The sequence below is a fragment of the Pygocentrus nattereri genome, chromosome 2 (assembly GCF_015220715.1).
Source record: "Pygocentrus nattereri isolate fPygNat1 chromosome 2, fPygNat1.pri, whole genome shotgun sequence".
NCBI classification, from domain to species: Eukaryota; Metazoa; Chordata; class Actinopteri; order Characiformes; family Serrasalmidae; genus Pygocentrus; species Pygocentrus nattereri.
The window spans coordinates 32079501-32103642 of NC_051212.1; the positions used below are offsets into that span (position 1 = coordinate 32079501).

At 37.1% G+C, this 24142-nt stretch overlaps 1 protein-coding gene across 5 annotated transcripts in view; it reads left to right on the plus strand.

Moving 5' to 3' along the window:
- rgs12a (regulator of G protein signaling 12a) overlaps positions 1–24142 on the plus strand; it is a 47332-nt gene that overhangs the window by 3887 nt on the left and 19303 nt on the right. For 3 of the 5 annotated variants that reach the window (XM_017718860.2, XM_037535145.1, XM_037535141.1), the window contains exon 3: positions 3552–3653. In XM_017718860.2, coding sequence (XP_017574349.1) covers positions 3552–3653 — 102 coding nt within the window. Of the gene's footprint in view, positions 1–3551; positions 3654–8418; positions 8702–17039; positions 17190–24142 lie in introns of those variants that run through there. The other 2 variants (XM_037535150.1, XM_037535148.1) reach the window with 2 other exon arrangements.

Genomic DNA, 24142 nt, shown 5'->3' on the forward strand with positions numbered 1-24142 from the left:
GATTTTACTCTCAGCTTGCAGACAGTGATGAAATAGGCACACAAGTCTTATATTGCTTTTGGGGGTTGCACTTAAATTCAGGTATATAAAAAGCTTTGTTTTGGGCTTTTGCTAATTTGTAATATTTTTGTAATGCGACATTTCCTCAAGAAGGCATATTTTTGTCTTAAGGGATAATGCTAAGATTAAGTTAGTTAACTCTGGGGCTTCCATCTGTTCAGAGGGCGCAGAGTTTACAGATGGAAAAGAAATTACAGGGTTTCATGGTATGTGTGATATCATGGCCTTTACTGCCAGTCATTCCATTTAAACATATGTTCAGTCCATATCTGTTCTCAGTTTAACATTTTGGGAAACCCAGAAGGGCTCAAAGATTAAAATGTGAGCACCGTCAGTGCAGAGACTGTAAAAGAACCATTGTGTGTTAATTTGTTCTGTCCACAGAACAATGCCTTGTGAGATTTTTGGTTTTCCAGATTCCAAATCTGAACCTCAGTGAATGTTTTAAATGCTCATAAAAGTAAAAGTTACTTTTTTTAAATAAAAGACCAAGATGTTAAAGTTTTAAATTGTATAATTTACTCCCCAGTCAGTACAGCTCATATATGGGGAAAAGGCTGCAAATGTAGCCAGTTTTCAATTCATTGTTGTTGTTTTTTGGGTTTTTTTTGGTTGTTTTTTTTTTTCAATCTGTCACAAAACCAACAGCGTATATAAATATTCAGCATGCAGCAGGTTAACTGAGTATTCCCTGTGAAGTTATAAGGAGTGTTCAGCTTGGGCTGCCTTTTGAATGAGGCAGATGGCAGCCAATCAGATGAGAGGTCATTTACAGCACAGTAACTAAAACAGCCTGTTTAATTGTAAGCGAGGGAGGTTAGAACATTATCATGAAAAAATTCATAATGACTGGTTGTGGCACAAAAAAATGAATTTTTTTGCATTCATCATTGAAAGGGAGGAAAGCCACAGCAGCAGGATCTCGCAAATACATATAGATTTGAAGTTAGGAATTGCATGTGTATAAAGTAAATGTTTGCAGGTCTAGGCAACTGCAACATACAAGAGAAAAGAAAGAAAGAAAAGCAAAAGAATATGTTACATTATTGACTGTTACAAGCTTCACATGTTGATGTTTAAGTAGATATGCCATGCGTAGTATTACGCACTGTATGGAAAGTGAATGTACTCCATCGTTAGCATGGTGCTACACAACACTGAAAATGTCATAGGGATCAATTGGAATCTTTGAAAGGCTGTACACTGTATGTTAATTTAGTATGTACATAGTATTTTGCTGTTAAAAAGCAAAAAAAGAAACTCAAAACAGATTACCTGATTAATCTTCAAAATAATCTGTAGATTACTTGATTATTCATACAATTGATAATGACAGTCCTAAATTGATTTAACTTGCAGGCAGCAAATGTTATTTTGCCATAATGCATTTTGAATTGCCTTGTCTTTTAGCATACTGTTACCTGGTCATCATGTTGATGATGATACGTTTCTACTGAAGCCTTTTTAATTATGCCATCTCCTTTAAATAGCACTTTGAATCTGAGGTATGTTTTTTGTGATTTTGGTGACTGTTTAAGGACTTGCGGTGCAGAGATCTTTCTCTCTTAAGCTACAGTTGTTTTCTTCAACTAGCCTTTTAATAAAAGACAGTATCCTGTACAGTTGAATGCAAATGTTTGGGTGCTCCATGTCATATTGGGATTCCTTTGTTGATTTTCTTAGTGAAAATAAGTTAACACCTCCACTACAGAGAACATACTTCTCCACATCCACATTATATGTTAAAGACACCGTGACCCTGAGGGAGAAGTGGCTTAGAAAATGTGTGTGTGTGTGTGTGTGTGTTAAAGACAGCAAATGAATAGATGAAAAAAACATATTTAAATTTGTTCCCTGTAGAGGATGTGTCCACTTATTTGCACTTATTAACAAAACGTAATTTGACTAGGAGTGTTCAAACTTTTACATATGGCTGTACAACACATCTACAACAATGTTACTAAAAAACTATGCAAATTGTAAATAAAACCTGAATGCAATGATATACTAATCATTTAAACCCTATATTTAATTGAAAATAGTTCAAGGACAATATATTAAATGTTGAAACTGAGAAATTTTATTGTTTTTTTTTAAATATATGTCTATTTTGAATTTGATGCCAGCAACATGTTTGAAAAAAGTTGGGACAGGGGCAACAACAGACTGGTAAATTTGTGTAATGCTGAAAAAATACTTGGTGGAACATTTCACAACTAGTATAGTGTAGTGGATAAAACCTCTGCCTTCTATGCTAATACTGGGGTTCAATACCTGCCTGGGTAAGCACCCTACCCTATACCAATAAGAGTCCTTGGGCAAGACTCCTAACGCTACCTTGGCCTACCTGTGGAATATGATCAAATTGTAAGTCGCTTTGGATAAGAGCGTCTGCCAAATGCCATAAATGTAAATGCAATTAGGTTAATTGGAAAAGGTCTGTAACATGATTGGGTACAAAAAGAGCATCCCAGAGAGGCTAAGTCTTTCAGAAGTGAAGATGGGGAGAGGTTCACCACTCTGTGAAATACTGTGTGGGGAAATAGTGCAACAATTCAAGAATAATGTTTCACAATGTAAAACAGCAAATAACTTTTCAGAGGATCAGAAGAAATCACTGTATGTAACGGACAAAGCCAAAAACCAGTATAGGCTAGCAGCGATTTTTGTGGCCTCCACTGGCAGCACATTGAAAGCAGATATGATTCTGGCTACACTGCCCTGACTGCAGTCCAGACCTGTCACCCACTGAAAACTTTTGACACATTATGAAATAAAAATACGACAAAAGAGACCCTGAAAAACTACAGCAGTTGGTCGCCTCGGCTCCTAAACGCTTATAGACTGTTATTGAAAGAAGAGGTGATGAAACACAGTAGTAAACATGCCCTAGTCCCAACTTTTAAAAAATGTGTTGCATTAAATTTAAAATAGGCATATATACAAAAAAAACAACAACTACATTTCTTAGTTTCAATATTTAATATATTGACTTTGTACTATTTTTAATTAAATATGGGATTTAAATGATTTGTACATCATTGCATCCTGTTTTTATTTTTACATTTTGCACAGCATCCCAACTTTTTTTGGAAACAGGGTTGTGTATTTAGGCAGCTGTTTGATTAAAGTCTTTTTTTTTTTCAAATGCAGACAGCTTGGTTTTAACACCAAAGATGTCAATGACTTGTTGTAGTCATTGTGTAGAAAGCATTAATGCCCAGTACTAAATGTTATAATACTTGAATAATTTACTATAATAATATGATATAATAATAATTATTATTATACTAATCTAAACCAGGGGAAATTGAGCAAAATGTGGTTTTATTCTAAAGCAATAAAACTCAAATGCTGGAATTAAAATGTGATAGTTTGCCTCATATTCATCTTTGAATGTTTTACAAATTGGTACAAGGGCTAGCAATTGCTAATGCAGAAAAAGTACCAAGACTGTGTGTAAAATTATATTGTGGATTTTTGTCTCCTAGGGTTCTAGATTTTGGGGTCTTACTAGAGGACGTTCTTCTGTTCGGCGAACAGCAGCTCGTACCAAACGTCTCAGCCTGGCTCGCTCACTGGATGACCTTGAGGTATGCTTAGCCAAAAAATAAAAACATATTATTCTAGACAGACAGGCAGAAAAGCTCCTTTTATTTGCTTTGGTGCTATTTAGTTGATTTTATTATGTAGTTTCACTGCAATTCATTACCTTTCATTTCAGTTCACCCATTTATGTACAGCAAAGAAATTTAGTATGATGAGGAAAAATACAACGAAATCTCTTATGACTGCCATAAAGTGATGACATTTTGTGTAGTCAGGCTATGTATTGGACGGGTGTTATTATATTTTCTATCAATTCAAGCTGTTTTTTCTATCAATTCAAGTGAACTTTAACAGCGTTGTCACAGTTTGATCAGTTTAAAAAAACCTTCAGATTTGTATTCATGCAAGCTTAGAGAACATATGAATCAAAGGAAAAGAAACAGATAGGGACCATAAAAGGTTCATTTTCCTTTGAATTCTCTTTTACATGCTAAACACAGATACATGGAAAAGTTTGAACACAGTGAAAGTTTTGTTGATTTTCCAAGTGAAAACAAGTTAATACATTCTCTGCAGATAACTTAAACAAACTTAGGCTTAAATGTTTTTATGAACATTTTAGTGCATGATTTCTATTTATTTGCTAAGTGTAACGTTGAAAAATAATAAAACATACAATATGAATGTCCTTTTTCACAACTACATTTTATAATTTTTTAATTATGTTATATTATTATGTTAAATTCATTATGTTAAATTCAGCAAAGACACAGTAATTGTGCATTAAAATGAGAAGTGTGTTCCCTGTTGAGGAGGTGTTAACTTATTTTTACTCAGAAAACCAATGAAACATGTCATGTGACCAGGGAAGCCTAGACATTTGAATACAACCGTATATGAGTGATATAAATGTATTACCTGATGCACTTTAACTTATGCTATACCTTTCAGTTTTGGTGCTTTCTTGTTCTTACCTCTTACCTTGACCCTCAGTTCCATGCTTCTTTTTACACTTATAAAAATATTCTTTGTGTTAAGGCCGTGACTGCAGTCAGACTATTCTGTATGATACACTGACATTTAGACCTGATGGGGGCACTAAAATCTGCCCCTGCTCACTTGTCCCACTCACACATTAACAACCTTCACTGAAATTAGCGTTGGAACACTGTCTGACCAGTGTCTCTGCTTCAGCGTACCACATGTCTTAATCAGTTAAGTGTTCCCTAATGCACGTCTTATCCTCTCTTAAGGAGACTAGTCTGAACTGGGATGTGAAAACATGAACATGTTTTGACTGTGGTCTGCCTTTTCTGGTGAAGGGTCATAGCCACAGAGCTGGAGGAGGGGTGGCTGTTTCACTCAATGTTCCATACACTAAAAAGAAGAAAGACATGGATTTAGCTGATTCTAACGTGTGCGTCATTTCCACATGAACAAAACATTACATCAGCAAAGTTATTGTCAAACTTATGTTGATGTAATATATTTCTTTCATGTTTTATGTACTTATTTGAAACCGGACCTAATGTATTTTAGCAGTTTCTCTCTCTCAAGGACAAGGACAGGCTAAAGCACTCTTGAGTGCTTACTAAAGAAATAGTTTCCTTTCACTATACCTCAGTAAGTCACTACCTTCTTAACTTATTGACTTCCTAACTCATTTTTTGCCCTGCGCTTTTGTAAATTAAGTCCTTTGTGTGCTGGACATCTGAGTAGACCTATTTTGAGTTTGGTGTTCAATACAAAAGTAGAGCACTGCTTAATAAAAGCTGGGAGTGTTTTGGGTTTGAAATCTAGGTTTGCTATTTCTTTCTTTCTAGGTCACTCTTTTATTAAGTATTTCTGAGTAGGTTTTATGAAATGGACAGATTCTTGAGGTTTGAAGTAGGAAAGCTTTTGTCACGTCTCCAAGTGTGAAATTTGAGAGGAGTAGGAGTCTTATTGGAATTGGAGACGGCTGTTTCATGGACCTAATGCCCTTCTGGTGGTCAGGCAAGCTGGAAAGTGTGGTTATGAGAACATCAGTCTTGCTGGTGCTCACCAGGAGAAACTCTGCTCTGAACGGAGAGAGAGAGAAAGAGAGAGAGAGAGAGAGTCTGAGGCTCAAACTGGGAAGGAAAATGTCTTGTGTAAGCATAGGATCTGCTAGATTACCAGATAAGGTCTAAATTAATGGCTGTTGAGCTTATTTCACCAATTTGCGCTGCAATTTTATGCTAAACTAAAGCAACCAAGACAATAACTCAAATGAGTAATCATGTGTCGCCAAGTCTAAGTTCATCATATCTTGAAGTGTTTTACTGGGAAAGAAACTTTTATAGGATTTTATTTTTATACTTAGAATTCCACCTTTTATAATTATTACATGCTGTGCAAAGGTTTTCAGAAAAACACCAATATTGGAATAAATACTTATAACATTAATTCAGTAAGTAATGATTTTAACTTTGCCGGTGTGCTTGCTTTTCCAAGCCTCTCCTCAAGGAGACTCAGCATTAATGATAGTTCTGATTCAATATCTGGTTTAGTTAATCAATACTCCGCTATGTTAAATCAAGTGTGCTGGTGATAGACTTGTACAAATCCATGTGATAGCTAGGAGCATTGAGGAGAACTCTGGAACCAAACTATGTTTTTCAAACTAGGTATTAACAAGGTATCAGCTACTTTTTTTATTCATTTTTATTGATTTTCTTTTCTAAATGTATGTATTTATATTTGTTTGCATTAATTTTAGTGATATATTGTGTTTTTACTGACTGAAACATACTTTAAACAATTTGCTTAGGTTAGACTTTTGCACAGTATTGTATAAATGAGGTCACTCCTGTGCCGGAATTCACATTCAAATGAAGATCCACCTAAAATAAAAATAATGGGAATAATAGTGAAGAATAAATGAAAGCACTCTTGCTGCCCAGCAACCTTCATCTAACTATACAGGTCAATTGCTCCAAAAATTAAATGGAGCAATAGTAGCAGCTTAAGCCCTCACAATGGAATGTTTAACCCTGTGAACACAGACATGGGATGTTGCTCTTTTGATATCACAAACCACTTTGGCTTTTTCTCACGCTTTTGCAAATCCGGATGATAAGGCAGAATATCTGAAAAGTCTGTTATCACACAAGCCTTTTGAGGACAAGGAAAGCAGCATGCAACTTCAGAAACATCTGAAAATGGCTTGTGTGTAGTGGCTTTGAACAAATATTCAGTCTTGATTAGACTACTTGGATCTCTGTGTTAATGAGGAACTCATTCGTGACGCACACTCCGTCTCGTTCGGAAACATTCATCCTCTATCATGCTCTACCACATTTTCTGTACTTACTTGATTTAATCTTATGTCTGGTGAAGTAAAAAGCCTTTTTCTAGACGTAATGAGTAGCTAGTACTTAAATTAGTAATCCAGCGATCTACCAATTAATTGAATGAATAATCAAAATTGACTTAACTACTACAATAAACCATTCAGAGTGTTTAAAGTATTACAAAATACTTCTTCTGAAACGATATACCAGGGAGCTTAAAAAGGCATCATTAAAAATATCTAAAAGCACTTTGTGGCAAAGAATGTTTCTTACTGTAAAGACCCAGTCAGACTAGCATTTGCCAGTGAAATTTAACAAGTGAAATTACAGTCATTTCAGTGGAATTTGCTGCAATAAGTGCACAAAACTTTGTGTCGAGCTGCTGCTTTGACTGTGTTGACCTGGCAGATTTTTAACACACCTGCTGGGCATGCATGCCACTGTAAAGTTGTAAACAAATAAGATATACAGTCATTGAGTGTAGCTTGCTCATGTTGGCTACCTGGCTAGCATTAAAGCAACAGCAAGTAGTCAAGTTTGCACAAAATTAAACAGATAATGGCAGCTCTGAACCACTTTATTCATATTTCACACTACAATGGAATTCCAAAAAAATGTAAACTTGAACATATCAACATTGCAAAGTTATCCAAAACTCTTTACAACGTTCTGGCTACTTAACTCGACTCAACTCAGCTCTGACCAGTGGGTGCGTTTATTAACTCCCTGTTGACCGCTGAAGGGACGCCCCTTCATATAGAACCAATGAACAAAATGGAGCAAATGCTAATTAACCTCTATTTAAGCACAAAACACAGAGAATAGAGAATGAATGGTATGCAGTCAAACAGAAGACTATTATTATCTTTTGTGTGTTTAGTGCAGGTCAGTTAGCCAACATGTTAACTTGCTAGCTGCAACATTAGCTCCTTTGTTAAGCATAGCTGTCAGCCACTGCCATCAACCAGGCTAGTTATGTAGATTTTTCTGCAGATCGTTACTGTCCTCTCATGAGCATATAATTATCTGATATAATCATGTTCACTCATATGTTTTTATTGCCTGTGGCTAGTGAGATTAAAGCGAGATTAAAGACTAATTATTTGCACCAAAAGGGAGGATTTTTTTTTTGTGCTGCCCATTCTCGGTCACACCCATTTCAGAAGGTGATGCAAACTCCTAGTGAGGACTAGTGAGACTTTAGACAGACATAAGAGAACTTCCAGTATGCGTCATCATATGTCAACTGTCAAGTCACTGAGAAGGTAAAATTTGAATTGAGGATTTTAAATCATTTGCATTTAATTAACTAAATGTGACAGCCCTGAAACGTACAAGTGTAAATGTGTGTTTACATGCAGGGTTCAGGTCATTCCTTCAAGTTTCCTCCTACAGACGTCTGACATAAGTTCTTTCTGACTGACCTGAGGGAGTGAGGTTTCCTTACAGTGGGAGGAGAAACTGAAGTTGAGAGAGTGAAAGGAGGGAGCATGGAAAAAGGGAGTGAGCGTTAGAAAGAGAGACGGGAGAGAGAGGGAAAAAGTTGGAGGATTTTTTACATTGAGAGTCACTTCAGCTTCACCCTGTGAACTTACAGAGCATGTAGTTGAATGGACGTGTTTTTTTTTTCCCGGCTATTTGAGGGAACGCTGAGGAAGAACACACACACACACACACACACACACACACACACACACACACACACACACACACACACACACACACACAGACAAGCATAGACACACATGGAGCCACCTTTAACTCTCCACTCTCCAACAGTAAGTGCCGTTCCTTTCTCTGCTATCTAAGTGCATCCCTTTCAGATAAAATCTCAACGCTTCTAGTTTTTCTTCTCTTATTTGCAGCAATCTACTTTGTCCTTCTCAAGAACATTTGATCAAAAGATTTGATGTTTTGAAGGACTTGTGTGGTCTTGCTTTTGATTAGTAGTGTCTAATGATGATTTTTAACACCGCATGACATTTAGTAAAATGGATGCTGGATAGGCAGCTATATAATGTTATTTATATACACTATCATTTGTACATTGAAATGTTTGCGGTGAGAAGAGTGTCTAGAGAGGGGGTGCCCAAACGTTTTGTCTTGGGGGACCAAAGTACATATTTTGTAGAGGGCCAAAGGCTGAAAAGACTAAATAGTATGCAATAGTTTTTTTTCCTAAATGTGTTAAAATGGTCTAAAATTCAGTTTTAAAAAGAAAATATGAATTCAGTATGTTATATAGGGTGAGATTAGGATAACTTTCTGGAAAGCCAAATCGAATTTTCTTACAGGTCAGCTTTGGCTCACAGGCCACACTTTGGGCAGCGCTGGTCCAGAAATTATAAAAGGTGAAATGTCAAATGTCTAGGCCTAAATGTTGGCAGTACAGTTGTAGTACTTAGACTGAAACTGCTCTACAATGTGCAGCAGAAGCTCTGCCACTAAACTACCTCACCTCTATGTATGTAATTTGCTGCATTTTCCATCAACTCTGTTGTCGTTTCATAACAGTATACAGTGAATGTCACTGTGACACAAACATTGGCGACATTTGTTTTTTCTTGTTCCTTAACAGTCATTATGATTCACACATCGGATTAGACATCAGTCTCCTCTCAAACGCAGTGAAGAAAATGTTTAGGACGTTCAGTATGTTCAGTCACTTTGAATGCTTGAATTCTGGGTTTGACAACCTGGTGAGTGTTTTCCATACCTACAGCACACAGTATCTAGTGGTGAGTAGTAAGGTTTACCCTCTGGATGGTTGGCCTTCCTGGTGTCTTCCACTTGGCTCTGGACTGGTAACTCTAAACCACAAAAGCTGTATGAGCAGACCTTAAACTAGCCACCAGAGAAATTGCCTTGATGAGGGCCAGCTGTTATTTTGATGATTGTGAAAAGAAGGTTAGGAAGTTCCCGATTACTGCCTTTCTTTTGTGAGCTGTAGAACAGTAGGTGGATAAGGCAGGAGAGCAGTGTCATTGTGTGAGGTTGGATTACTTCGTTATTGCTGGAGAATGTTGGCTAAGTCTTAACCCGTAGACGTCAAGAGTTATTACGTTCATTTGCCTGTTACTCAAACATTTCATTACATATTGAGTTAAGCAATTGGTTACAGTTTACAAGTTGTTCAAGCACTTAATTACATATACGTAAAAGTGAAATCACCCTGTTGTTGGTTTTAATCAGTTGATATAACTTAACCAAAGCATGTAAATCAATAAACTGAGTTAGTTGTGTTCTTTTAATTAAATTTAGTAAGTTGTCAGATATACTTGAAAATGATCTGTTTGGTCAGTACAATCTTGTTGAGTGAAATTCTACATCTCTTTGCATATTATTTTACTTGTTTTTTCACTCTTTTCGTGTTATCCCCTATCTTCCATCGGGTCATCCTTCTTATACTACACGGTCAACCACTTAGCCACTTTGCAATTGCAAGTTACCATGTAACTTACTGCTGAGCACAGTTCTGTGATGGCTCAGTTGCACAGTAACTTCATTAAATTATCTAGATTTCACTTAAACCTGTTACTATTTTGTTCTTTATCTGCTGTGATTTACTTGAATTCAAAGAGTACATATTACTCAATTCGACAACTTAGAAGTTACTTAACACAGTTGGGAACCTCTTGATATAACATCTTTAAGTAAATTCAGCATTTCATTTCTTTGAGTGTAGTGAGTTACACAGTTGATTACACTGTACAAGCTATATTCTGTGTAGACAGAACAGAGTCTACACTTTTGACTTTTTACTGCATATTCCAGCGTTAAGCTTCGTCATAACACTATGTACAATAACTTAATCAGTCAAATCATAATACAATAGTTCATCTTCTGCTTAAAAGTTTTAAATCCTCACTTTTGTCAGAATTTCTCAATTTCTGCAAGATTTCTGAGATTACGGTGCAAAGATTTTTAAGACTGGACTGGTACTAGTCCTTTAATAAAGTATATAGAAAATATATAAACAGCAAACAATCAAGAACATATACAGCTATTATATAAAAGTGGCTATTTTTCTTCCATACTGTACATATTCCAGAATTTTTGTATTCTGGTTTAGACAAATTACCACATTTCATAATATTTAATTCCAATAATTCAAGAACTGTAAACTGACCCTTTTTCAAATCTCAGCAGTAGTACCAGAATAACACCAAAAGTCTTTGTTTTTGTTTTAAACTCACTCCATTAAGTCTGTTTCTGTATTTTAAAGAGGTTTTTAAAGCAGGAATGGTAATTTCCTCTCTGTATGCCAGTGTGATATTTGGCTGATGTGCCGCTATCGCATCAGCTTTGTGTGTTTTTTGCTCTTTGAACTGCACTGACACAAAATGAATGGGAAGCTGTTAGGGACCTTTTCCCAAGAGAGCTACTTACTGGCTTCCTTTAGCAGTCAGAGCCACCACAAAGTGCTAGCAGTTTTTGCACTAGACCCACCAAGAAAAAAAAACACCTCTGGTAAAAGACTCATGGCACTCACCAACTGATTTGGTGTCCGTTTAAAAGAGCCAAAGAAGTGATAATGGAGGATTAAATCAGAATATAGTAAGCAATAAAGAATAGAGAATAAGCACATAGGGTATATAATATAGTAAGTAAAGGAGGACATAGTAAGAAAAAAGGCAAAGTGTATAATGTAGTATGCAAAGGAGACGCAGCTCTTTATATTGTCCAGCGAAGTTCTGTTCTACACTGTAAAATTCTCCAGCTTGGCATGTTATTTTTACACATTCTCTTCATCATGACTTTGAAACCAGTTAGTTCAGCTCATGCTTGGTCAAAGGGAGGCTATTTTTGTCAAGAAAGGGTACTGTCATGTGTAATTATGAGCATCAGGTTGCAGTTTGAAAGACCACTGGTTTAGTACAAAGGTGGAAGAGAAAACTTTTGAAAGTGTGGTTGGGTGGGGTCGTGGTGAAGCTCAGATGATGACTGATGCACTGCCTTCAGGCTAAATGAGGCCTGCCTGCCTTCATCTCTTTCGCTACTCATCCTGGAAGGAAGAAATGGTGGGTTGTTTACTGTTCACGGTTCCTAAATGCAAATGCTATGCCATCAAAATGTTTAGGAGATAAAACATATGGTTTTGGAACGTCTGTCAGGCTGTGTAAAGTTTACATTTTAAATCCTGCTGTATTTAGTTTTGCATTACTAAACTGGAGCTGTGAAAAATGATCATATGTCTGTACAGTTGTGTCTGGTAATGGTGTTTGTGGTGGTAATGGTGTTCTAATGTATACAATACTGTGCAAAAGTCAGAGACCGCCCTTCATTTATTTAATTTCCATTCCAAATAGCCATAAGACTCGCATAAGGAGGGGGGAAAGTCAAATGAAAAACTGGAGTACAAAAAAAAAAAAAAAGATATACAGAGAAAATGGGACTCCTAAGACTTGGTAGACCAGCAACAAACTCTTGCTTCATCTCTGAAAAAAATGCATAGGTGTTTCTATCCATTCTTCCACTCTGAGATAACAATCAATACTATGAGTCTGAAAGTATGTGTGGCTGTCAAGAAACTGTTACTGAGAAAAGAAATAGACAAAAAAGAAAAACATTTAAAAGCAAATAAGGAAGCTCCTGATGTTCAGAACAATGGACAGTCCACCCCAGACCTGAGACGGTAACATCAATTTGGGATTGCTTGGATTGTGAGAGTACAAAATGCAACCAAATTCTAAGACTGAACTTTGGAGGTGTAGAAAAATATCATATAAGCAAGTCTCCCCAAAAGAATGGAATCTATAATAAAGTTAAAGAGTGGACACACTAAATACTGAACAAAACTGTATTATATTTAGGTGTTCAGGCTTCTGTGTAATTTTCTGTTAAATATATATTTTCTGTTTTTTCCTGATGCTGAAAATTGAACAGCTTGACCGAAAATTAAATAAATGAAGGGTGGTCTCTGACTTTTACATAGTACTGTGGTATTAGATTACAATCTACAGTGCTTCTGTTATTGGATTTCCACTTCAGAGGAAGTCATTCTGTTGGCAGTGATGATAACTGTGGGATTATTTTGCTGTCTTTCTAGGTAGCCTTGAGTTGAGATATCATGAATTCTGCAGTGACATTGTAGGGTTGCTTTTCCAGAGCTTTTACTCTCATCCTAAGAAGATTCCTAGAATCCCATCAGTGTCACAGGGGAGACTAATGTGTAACTGTAAATTAAGCCAATGGTAACATCTGTGTGGTTTAAAATAATTTAATTCCCAAAGGAAACAAAATGTATATGTCAAAACTTCAACTTTTCTTTTGGGAGATTTTAGTGATGATGAGGGACCATGTCTGCAGTAGGTTCAGCAGATTGTTGCTGTAACCCTTTATGAAGTAGCACATTAGTTTAAGCTGATAGTGTCAGCTCTCTCATACACAGACGAGCAACTGGTATTCATCTCCTATAGAAATTGTGCAGTGAAAAATTAGGAACGAATCACAGAATCACACTGTCTACTTGTCAGTTTGACTGTATAATCTCAAGGTAGTGTCCTTTTTTCTTGGGGGAAAAAAAGGTTTCCCAGATTTGTCAATTAGCAGCCATTGTCTGGACCAAGAGAGGTGGGTATTAACTAGTTTAATTTACCCAATTACATGCTTTTCAGTAAAAATCTAAGGATGTAAGAATACTCTTAGTGTAGCCCAGTTTCACTGTGAAGCATATCTGATTAGAACTGTAAATACTGCAAGAAGGCCTTAGTCACATCATTGAACCATGCCTTGTCATGTGCCTGTGGTTACTTGATTTGTTAAGAGAAAATGACTAACTTGCATTTAAAACTCGCTGCTCCTTCTAGAGAATAGGAGGAACCAATTCCAGCTTTGTGGTGTTACACCTGCAACGACAACTTTAAGTGTGGTTACCTGTGGTCTTTGGCTATAGATAAGACTTCTTGTTGTTACTGCTACACTGGCTGTTCTCTTTACTGAATATGATCTTTTACCTGGATGTATTTGAGTTAGTGTTTATCATAAAAACCATGCTATTGTATGCATGTTCTTGTATTGAACATCAGTATGGTGATCTGTTCACGACAGCAAAGAGTAACATGGAGCCTGTAGGTAACTAATATGATGGTAATGTTGCCACCATATCTGGACCCAGCTAGCTGTTGGACATTCAGCAGGTATCAACATAGGAACTGACACTTATTGTTATTGGACAGTATTATTCTCTTGTTTTCATCCTGTTTGGTCTATAATAAAATGTTATAGTTTGAAAGTGAGATGAACGCAACACCAAAACAGTCCTGGTGTTGAACCAATAGAACACAATGAAATGAATCAAAAAAGGAATTATGAATTAAACTATATAGGAAGTTTTTCTCCCAAGCATGCTTAAATATGAAGTATAAATATATTACTGTTTTGTATTGTCAGAGTAATATTACTAAACCTATCACAATTTTACAGTGGCCAACTGTTGCTAGGCTTTCAATTTGGGCCATAAGTATCAGTCAAACAAGAAAAAAAAGGATGATAATGATCATTTCTAGCACTCCCGTGGGATTTCTACTAGTATGTTAGCAGTAAACACTAACACTGGGGCACATAAACAGTTTTTGGCCATTCTAGATTGAACATGAACATTTAAAGCTTATAAAAGACATTAAGACATTCGATGTTTAAAAGCTCATGACAATCATTAACATATATTTGACCTTGTACATAACATTGTTTCAGTGAGCTTTTCAGTAAGAAGCCCTGGTTTAGAGCCACCATCACTTTTGTCCTTTTCCTACAATACTGATTTTTAGTTTTAGATGTATTGATGTTGTAATGAACATTTATAATTTTTATACTTTTCCAAAAAAATTCCATTATGCCAGTTTTCACATTAGAGATACACTATAAAGCTCTTTTAGGCATAATACAAGAAAGCAGAACTAAGCAGTCCAATCAAAACAAGCACTGTTGGGTTTAAAGTTCATCGAGTAGCAGCACTCAGGAAACATCGGCTCATTAACTTTATTAATGCAGACAGATATCATCAAGGACTTCTTGATTTACATGCGTAAAATCTAACTTTGAATTATGTAAACACCACACGGCTCTCTGTTTCATGAAAGAAAGGTGCATTTTTCAGCTGTGAAAGAGGCTAAAGTTGTCTGATTGAGCCTGCTGTTCTACCACCCTCTCTCTCTGTCACTCCTTTGTCTTATCAGTCTCTCCCCTCCCTCTCCAGCGGGCTCAAAGGAAGTCTCCTCCGAGGTCTCTGATGTTATTTTCAGGCCGTTTTTGTCAGCTTGAGATAAGAGGAAGCGATTTGTTTTACTCCCTTGAAAATGACTCTGAAATGATTGCTTCAGCTTCTCGCTGGATTTTAAGCGCACAGAAAGTTACAGTCTTCTAAATATGCACCAGACTCAAACAGCCACAGACATGAACTACAGTAATACATGATGAAGTTGTATGCACAAACACATGTATGACTGAAGAGTCAGCTGATGTGGAACAAATTTACTGCTTACAGAATGAGGTCACTACAAGTGTTTTCACCCAGATGGAGCCGCTCAGAGAATAAGAGGAAACCAATACTGTAAATCCACAGCCCGCTGTGCAGTCAGGGCCATTAGAGGCAACTTACATTCAGACAGACACACAAAACCAAAACCCAGAACACACATATAAGTACTCACATATAAGTAATGCTTTAATACTGAGGCTGTTCCTGATTTATCATCGGCTCTTCTCCTTGAATAATGTGATTTTTCAGTGCTGTTGTTGTGTTTATTATAAAGAGAATGAATAGCAACCGCCAAGCTGACCAGACTGTTGTGTCTGAGTATCTCATAATAAATGTCAAAAAGATTTATTTGTCCTCAGCTTTGTCACGTATGGCCTGCATTTCCAAAAGCAGCCCAAACAGGGCCTCAAACAAAACGATGCCAAACCATAAAATAAATAAATATATAAATAGAAATAATGATGTTAATAAAAACATCATGACATGTCCACTGTGTGCCCTTTTAGCGGAAATTTATATGTCAAAAACAATTTAAAGTTTAAGTGCTCCTGGTTAAATTACATGTTTGGTTGATTTTCTAAGTAAATTAACACATCCTTTAATGAGATCACACTTTTGCATATATTAAGTAATAATTACTGTTTATTTGTTAAATTGAACATAATGGGAAAAAATTAACAGAAAATGTGGTCTGTGCAAATTCATGACATTTACTTTTTATCAGCGAATAAATAAGAAGTGCAGAACGCTTCATTTGAGCAGGGGTATTCAAACTTTTGCATACTTTTGTATCGTTTTGTTTTTGCAGTGCAGGCTTCCTGTTTGTCTTGATGAAACTTGTTTTTAACGTCTTTATTTCACTTGTGAAACAAGTAGACTTAAAGCAGTGGAAGGTAAACAGATTGTGAAAACAGATTAGGTTACTTTCATATAATAATTGAATAACGTTACAGATTTTACAAAGTTACATTTTTAACAGGTAGATAATCAGTAAATGTTTTTTTAAAGTAACCCTGCTGTTTTATGTATGGCACAAAGTGGACATGCACATATCCAAGCTAGTCGGATTTTCACGAGTTAAAGGGGACATTCAGGCCAAACTCGGAATGTATTACCGGCGAAACGTTAGGTATGATAGGGTTAACTCTCTGTTGTACTAAGAATATGGAGCTAGCAGGAGAAAACATGTTAACCACCATAAAATCTCCACATACAGTTTGGGCGTAAGTTTGAATATTTTCTAAAGTAGAGAAAACACGGTAATATAATATCTCTCCTTGTAGCTCTGCATTAGTGCTGGGAAAGGCCCACCCAGAGTGAACCGCGCTAACACAAATATAAAGGAACTAAATTTATCCCATTATACATCATACACGGTTACACACACATCTCCAAATAAGCCCAACAGAGAAGTAATGATGGATTAGGTTGTCTTGGAAGAAATTAGTTTGCCGTTTTTGTGCCTGGATGTGATATGATCTAAAGTCCTTGAGGGTGTGAGTGACAGTTTAGCTATGACTACAGTACAGGAAAATCCATCCTGTTATTCCGTCTTGTGGTGTCATATGTTGGGGGCTGAGTGAACTTGTTTAGACATGACCGTGTGTGTGTATGTGTGAATGCGCGCATTCCCTATGCCATCCTAGGTGGAGAAGCTTCAGGTGTCTGCTCACAAACACAGAGAAATGCATAGCATATACACACGCTCCGTGCTGACTAAGGCCATCGACTCTAAGATGAGCCTAAAAAAAAGGTTCTCCTTCCGAAGGGCACGGCACCAGAAAGTGGTGAGTTCGCTTCAGAGTCTTTCCATTCGGGTCTTTTCTTTCTTGCTCGTTTATCCTTCATTGGCTTGAGTTTGTTAGATCAGCTGCTTTACTCATTAGTTGCCTCACTAGCAGCTGTGCTGGTGAGCCTTGCCTGGCCTCAGCAGGGTTTCAAACAGCCTGCAAGGAGAAGAAGTGTTTAACACTTCTCTTATGCCTTCACTGTTGGCTTTTTAGAGGGGAAGACCAGCCTTCTTCACTTTAGTGTTTGCTTTGCGGCTGTATCTCAGATCCATCCATGCAATCCGTCTTTGTCCGCCTGCATTGCTGAAACTCTTGAATAAAACATGCTAAGACATGCCAGGAACTTTTGTTTGGATCTGGTGCTTGTCTCTTGTAGCACTGTTTTAACTTCAGCCAGTGGATACACTGTTCCACCTCTTGGTATGGGCTTTTTTGTCTTTTGTTGACAGCAACTGTCAGAATGGTTGCTGTTTGTTCATAATACTGACCTGTCAGAATGGTAAATTTATGCATAATCATCTCTGAGACATTTTGAATGTAAGGCAATAAAACATGCAAGAACACAGGCCTATTTTTTCAATTTTGACAGCTAGCAACAGATTCAACAGCATGCTGACAAGCTTCAGTTCTCATTAAAGCTGTACTAAACTGAAAGAAGCATTAAAAAGTCATCATAAAACAACATGCTGAAATAAGGTGTGCATGTGCTACTGCAAGTCATTCTGAGGTGTCAGTCGGATTTCACAATAGTTTTTTGGATCATGTCATTCATCTTTACATATTAACATCACAACACAGGCTCAAACAGACGATGCGGTCGATGTTTGGTCTCAAACGCAAAATGATCATTGTACTGATGATTATATAAAGGCAATAATGTATAATTTACTTACATCCTCAGACGACATTCACCAAGTTTTGACATCTCTTTGAATATTCTTCTACACACTCATGATCCGCTCAGAGAAAGTGTCCAGAGCACAGTTGCCATTATAAAATGTTCTTCCACGTGTTGCATGCAATTACACATTTCCACTAGAGAGATTTTCGAATCCCTAAAATGTTGTTCAGCTTTAGGCCAGAAACATACTTCACACATGGAAGTGAATACGAAAGCTTTGAGCTATGAAAATGCATCATACATCAGTGAATTGTAAAATGTGCCATAACCCCACACTTTAAGGGCAATCTGCAGTCTGAGCATTATAGCAATGGGCACTATAGCAACTGCAAAGCCTGGCCAAACTGCCTTGCACCACTTGTGTGCTCAACTGTCAGCAGACGAATAGTTGGAAAATGCCTTGCTTGCATAAACATATATGTGATACCTCATCACCTCATTATTCCAATAGAACAAATAAATCAGCTCACATTCCTTTACTGTTCACATGTACAGTTGTTGTGGCTGTTGGAATGATTCAATGATTCAATGACAAATCCTGTTCTGGTTTGTAATCTATCATCCACAGTGTCTTAATCAGCACAGTAACGTAAGAACACACGCTTTGACTTTGCACAGAAGGACTACGTCTATGCAATGTATTGATGTTTGTGATTGTGTACTTGCATTTTGCAGTTTGTTTCTGGCCTTAAGTAACATCATCGAAGTTGAAAATAAGGAAACGCTTCCAATAGTGCTTGGTGTAGTGTAGTGGGTAAGTTCGCTGCCCTTTTCACAGCCAAGTGGGGTTTGATCCCTGCCCAGGCAAGTACACATCACTACACTAATATGAGTCCTATCAAGACTCCTAACACTATGTTGTTCTACCTTTGCAACGTCATTAAATTGTAAGTTGCCCTGGATAAGAGCTTCTGCCAAAACCTGTAAATGTGAATTCCACCTGTTATGACCCTATTGGTCAGTTTCCTACTCTTCAAGCGTACAACGAAGATGAATTTTCAGTGCTGATTCATCATTGATACTCCAATTTTGTGTGAGACTAGGCTAAATCCATGTCCAGAAGACCAGTCCTATAGGCACCAAAAAATCAATGATTAGCATTACTGACATAATAATACAATAGGTGTGGTGCAGTTTGTTTGCCACTGAAGGTGTGAACAGTCAGGAAGAGGAAGAGAGTCTAGCAGGTGTGTGTGTGTGTGTGGGCATCACAGAAGGGAAATGTGATTGCTGACGTTCTACACAGCAAACATGAGAGGCTGTAATATGTTTGCACTTCTGCAGATGGCTCTCAGTGCAAACGTAGCATTCATGAGTTGGAGAGAACTTTCATCTGAATTCTATACAATTGAGAAGAAGCACTTTCATGTGGGTTTTATGGGACAAGACAAACAAAAAGCATTTTGTCTCAAAGCTTTAGTTGTGGCATTTTCCGGTACACACAAATTTAAAATATGCCTTGCGTCTCTTTGCAAGCACAGAAATAATAATAGTCTTCTGAAAATCCTAATATGTACCATACTTGCCTTTGGTTTCAAAGCTGCGGGGAACCTACATTCATGATTACTTTCTAATTAGGTTAATGCTGGTCTTATGGGCACCCAGTATGTACAAAGTAGGCTCTAGGAATAATTTTCCATTGTCTACATATAGTTTGCAAGAATTTCTCCTCTATTGATGCAAATTAGGTGGTTCTAACCTTGGGTTAAAAGCTGATGTTACTCATCTTTGCCACAAAGCTTGGTTGCTTGATTAGTTGCTTGAATGATCTCACTTTCTGAGTTTGAGCAACCAATCAAATGATGAGAAAACTGTAGGTTATCTGGCACCAGAACTTCAGCATTGGTACGTTTGTACATGTAGCAAAGAAAGGCCTGGTTTTCTGTGCATGCAATAAATTGAAGAGAAAAATTCAACAAAATAAAGATGGGGGTTATGGACAGATTAATGACAGTCAAGCTGCTAATTAGAATATTGGTGTTTTATTGAGGTAACTGCACATATTTCAGGTTTGTCATGATTTTCTGTTCTGAGGTCATGATTCAATTTGATTCATATGTTGTAAAAAATGTGTTGATTCTACAGAACTCTAATTACATACTGCATGGATTGGTTTGGCACAGGATGGTAAAAGTTCTCAAATAGAACATTTTCAGTGGCTGTCGTGCCAGTCATCTATCAAAATAAACCCCAAAAATCACAACCCTTAGTAGTTATAAGCTTCTTCAGAAAAAAGGACCTGTCCTTCGAGCATGAGAGTGTACATAGCATAAGCTCTGCTCCCTTCCCACTCTATCTGATAGGATGCACAGCAGACATTTAAACAGTTCTACTGGAGAACTGTTATTTATCTAATCCAAACCAATCTATGGAGTCTATAATTAAAGCTCTGGAGAATAAAGACAGAATTGAAAATCATGTCAAAGCTGAAAATATGTGTATAGTTACCTTAAGTGTTCCTTTTTGTTTTTGTGAACCGTCTGTTCCAATTATAACATCTCTGGCTGTATCTCCTTATCTGCTGTATCAAAAATGAATCAAGACACCACCATAATGTATAGAATGTATTTGGTGATGTATTTTGTATATCATTACAGTCCTGTTTACCATTTTGATCATTTTTGATACTGTATCAAAATCTCTACAGACTTCATGCTTTAAAGTAGTTACATCTTGTTTTTTATTCAAGCTTTGATGGATGTTTAACACCTATATTTTATACCACACAAATATTTTAATATTTTAGATTATATTTCCTAGGACTTTAACTGCTCCTTATTATTCAAGTCTTGCCACTGTATTCTTGATTCGTCAGTTAGGCCATCTGAGACAGACATTTTGTTTATAAATCTCTTAAACTACAGTACTGGCCTACTTTGAAACCTTGCTATTCAATGTGGTGACCACATTCTGCTCGTGCTGAAATCCCCTTGCCCTGCATAATAACATACTTCCTAATGGGTCTGTAAGATATATTTAATCACCAAAGTCTGAAACACGTGTCACTGGTGGCTGCATTGTCTGTGGTTTGAAATGAGTTGTTACCACAGTGTTCCACTTGAGGATTCCAGGGTGGTGGCAGCAGTTTATTAGCTGAGCTGCTTCTTCCGCGAGTGACTAGCATGTCATAGCTGCCTGTTTTCCTCCTGCTCTCTCTTTCTCTCCCTCTGTTTCCCATTACCAACCTCATGCCTCGTTCCCTCCCTCCATCTGAACCGCAGAAGGGTCCACTTCAGAGCCGGGAGGGGGTTCAGTGTGGAGCTGGAGTTGCTTGGGTAGCACCATGAGGGCTGTTTAAAAAATAGGAGAAAGCAAAGTTCGTCATGCCCTGCCTTACAAGGAGGTTCGTCAGCATTTGAGAAAGAAACAATTGCTTGCACTGTAGATGATTAAACTAGATGACCCACGCATACGCCTGGAGTTTAACTTGATCGAGTTAACCTCCTGATTTTACAGGCATCCAATAATGGTATCACATCAAATCTTAGTTTTATTGTCCTTTAACTTTGTATGGACATGTTCTGAGTGGAGCAAGGGAATTGGCTGGCTTGTACAGATCTATGTCCTAGAGCTCTTTCACACTTTGAAGTGGTCTCATGAAGAAGCCTTGTGGTTTTTGGAGCCTGTCCCTCTCTCTCCCCTCTGTAGGATTCGCTTAAGAGCATTCTTGGACTAGGCTATATTGAAAACAGACATTATACAAGAGGATTTAGCTGTGTTTGTCTTTTTGTCTGCACTGTGCTACAGAGTTTGCGTGTTTAGAAGGTCATACTTTCTGTCACATTTTTCTACTTATATAATTGTTATGGCAATATTTGCAATTAGACAAACAGGTGTAGCTCATTTCATTTATGGTGTGTGTTGACTTTGTTTGGTTAGAATGTTCATTAAAAGTCTACAAGCATTATGCACATATCAGTCTTGTGGATATTTCCGATAAACTTTCTACAAGTGTTCTGCACAGCCTGGTGAATTATAGGTGCTTCAGTTCTTTACTGTGTGATGCTGCACTGAGATGATAATCAAGGCTAAAAATTGCAACCACATTGTGGCTTCGAAAAGGATAACAAACCTTACATCTCCACAGTGAGGGGAGACAAGACCTTTTTTTTGTTTCGTTTCGTTATTTAATACACGTCCATCACGTGTATCCACTTCACATTTACACACATAATGTCTTTTCACTGTGTACTAAACTAACGGATGTCTTCCTAACCATTAAAAAGGTATTCACACAACACAGATGAATAACATTAGTGCTTTGTTTTAAATCTGTACTTGACAATTATAGCTTTGAGACATCAGTGGTAGGAAGTAAGCAGTTTCTTGGAGCACGCTGGTTCAATTTTGGATCATTCTTCCTTTTCACAAAACCATCTTAAATTCTGCAGAGCATGAGGGTCCCTCTGACGGACTCCCATTTTCTTCCATTTCTTTTCTAGAAACCGATATTGGGTTATTTTGGTTATGTATTTGTCTTGTTGAAATGTCCAAGATCCAGCTTCTTGACCAATGAGACTGAATTCTCCTGTAGTATGTCCTGGCACATCGATCCAATAAGGTTTCATTTGATGATGTGTATTGCCCCAGTACCATTTGCAGAAAAGCAGCCCCACATCGTGATGCTCCCACCTCTGTACTTTACTGTAGGCATGGTGTTCTTGGGATCATACATGCAACCCTTCTTTCTCTACATTGAATTATTGCAAAAGACTTCTGTTTTTGTTCTTGTTTTGCATTGTTCCAGGAGAGCTCTAATTTGTCTGAATGTCTATGTGCACATTTTAGACCTCGTTTTCAGCAGAGTTTTGTGCATCCACATTTTTAAGACTTGGAGAACCGTCTGAAATTCCTATTCTGGTTATTTTGTATTTCACAATTCTGTTCTTTGAGATGTGTTTTCACTGTGAGCCATTAAAAGTTTCTTTTCTTTCCAATTAGCATTCATGTTAGCTAAAGTGAAATAGCTTAGAAATACTTCAGCATAGTTTAAAATGCAATTATTGTTATTACTATTAAAGGTGCAATTTATACTAGCAAAAATGAGTACGCTCAATTATACCAGGTATGCATTTTGTCACATGGGAGACCCTGATCCTGTCAGTTTTCACAGTAAACCCTTGATTAGCATATGAATACTTCCCTGATTAGCCTAAGCATGCTTGATGTGCCCAGTGATCTCAGCTTTGCAAAGGGAGGCATGCTGGGGTAGGAATGCACCCTTTCAGACTGCTGATGAGCTGATATTGACAAACAATGGCAAACGGTTCTGCGCTCTCTGGACTTCAGAAGAAGGTTGCAGCTGCTGAATTCTGTGTATGTGCATGTGAAACTCATAAACAGTGTACTCAAATCAGACACCAAAAAACATATATGCAACTCTATATAGGACAACACTTCGCTGTCAAGTTCCAGGAAATTGCTAGCACTTCCAAACATCAGCTTTAAATCTCACCTCCTTGTTCTTCAGCTTCATAGTTTCTTGTTGCTTGTTATTTATCTCCTCAACATCAGTGGCCTCATTACCTCAAGCTTTTTAGCAATGCCTCCATCCAAACTTTTGTAAAAAAAACAAAAAAAAAAACATTTTTGTCTATTTATAATTAAATTATTGAGATGTAATCAAAGTAATTCAGATTGGTCTTTTGTGAAATGCTCTGTTCCAGAGACACTTGTCTTATCGGAATTGTTCGCAGTGTTGGTGATAGGAACCAGATGTCTGAAGCCTCGTAGAAATTCAGGATGTCTCACAGAAAGTTATTACATGAAATGGCTACCTGTATGCTGCCTGAGACATTATTTTAACAATATGTTCGCTTAAAACAAATTCTTAAAACATATTCATGGTAAAGAGATACAACCGAGTTCATTGGGGCAAATATTACCCCAAAATATATATTCTTTGTGTTATCATTATCAAATATCAGTATTACATATAAAACCCCAAAAGATGTGTAAATGTGCTGGTCATTTTGGATCGTAAGCAAAATAGCTTAATTTGTGTTGTAGACATAATCAAACCTTGTTTCCTGTCAATACCAGTGTGAAG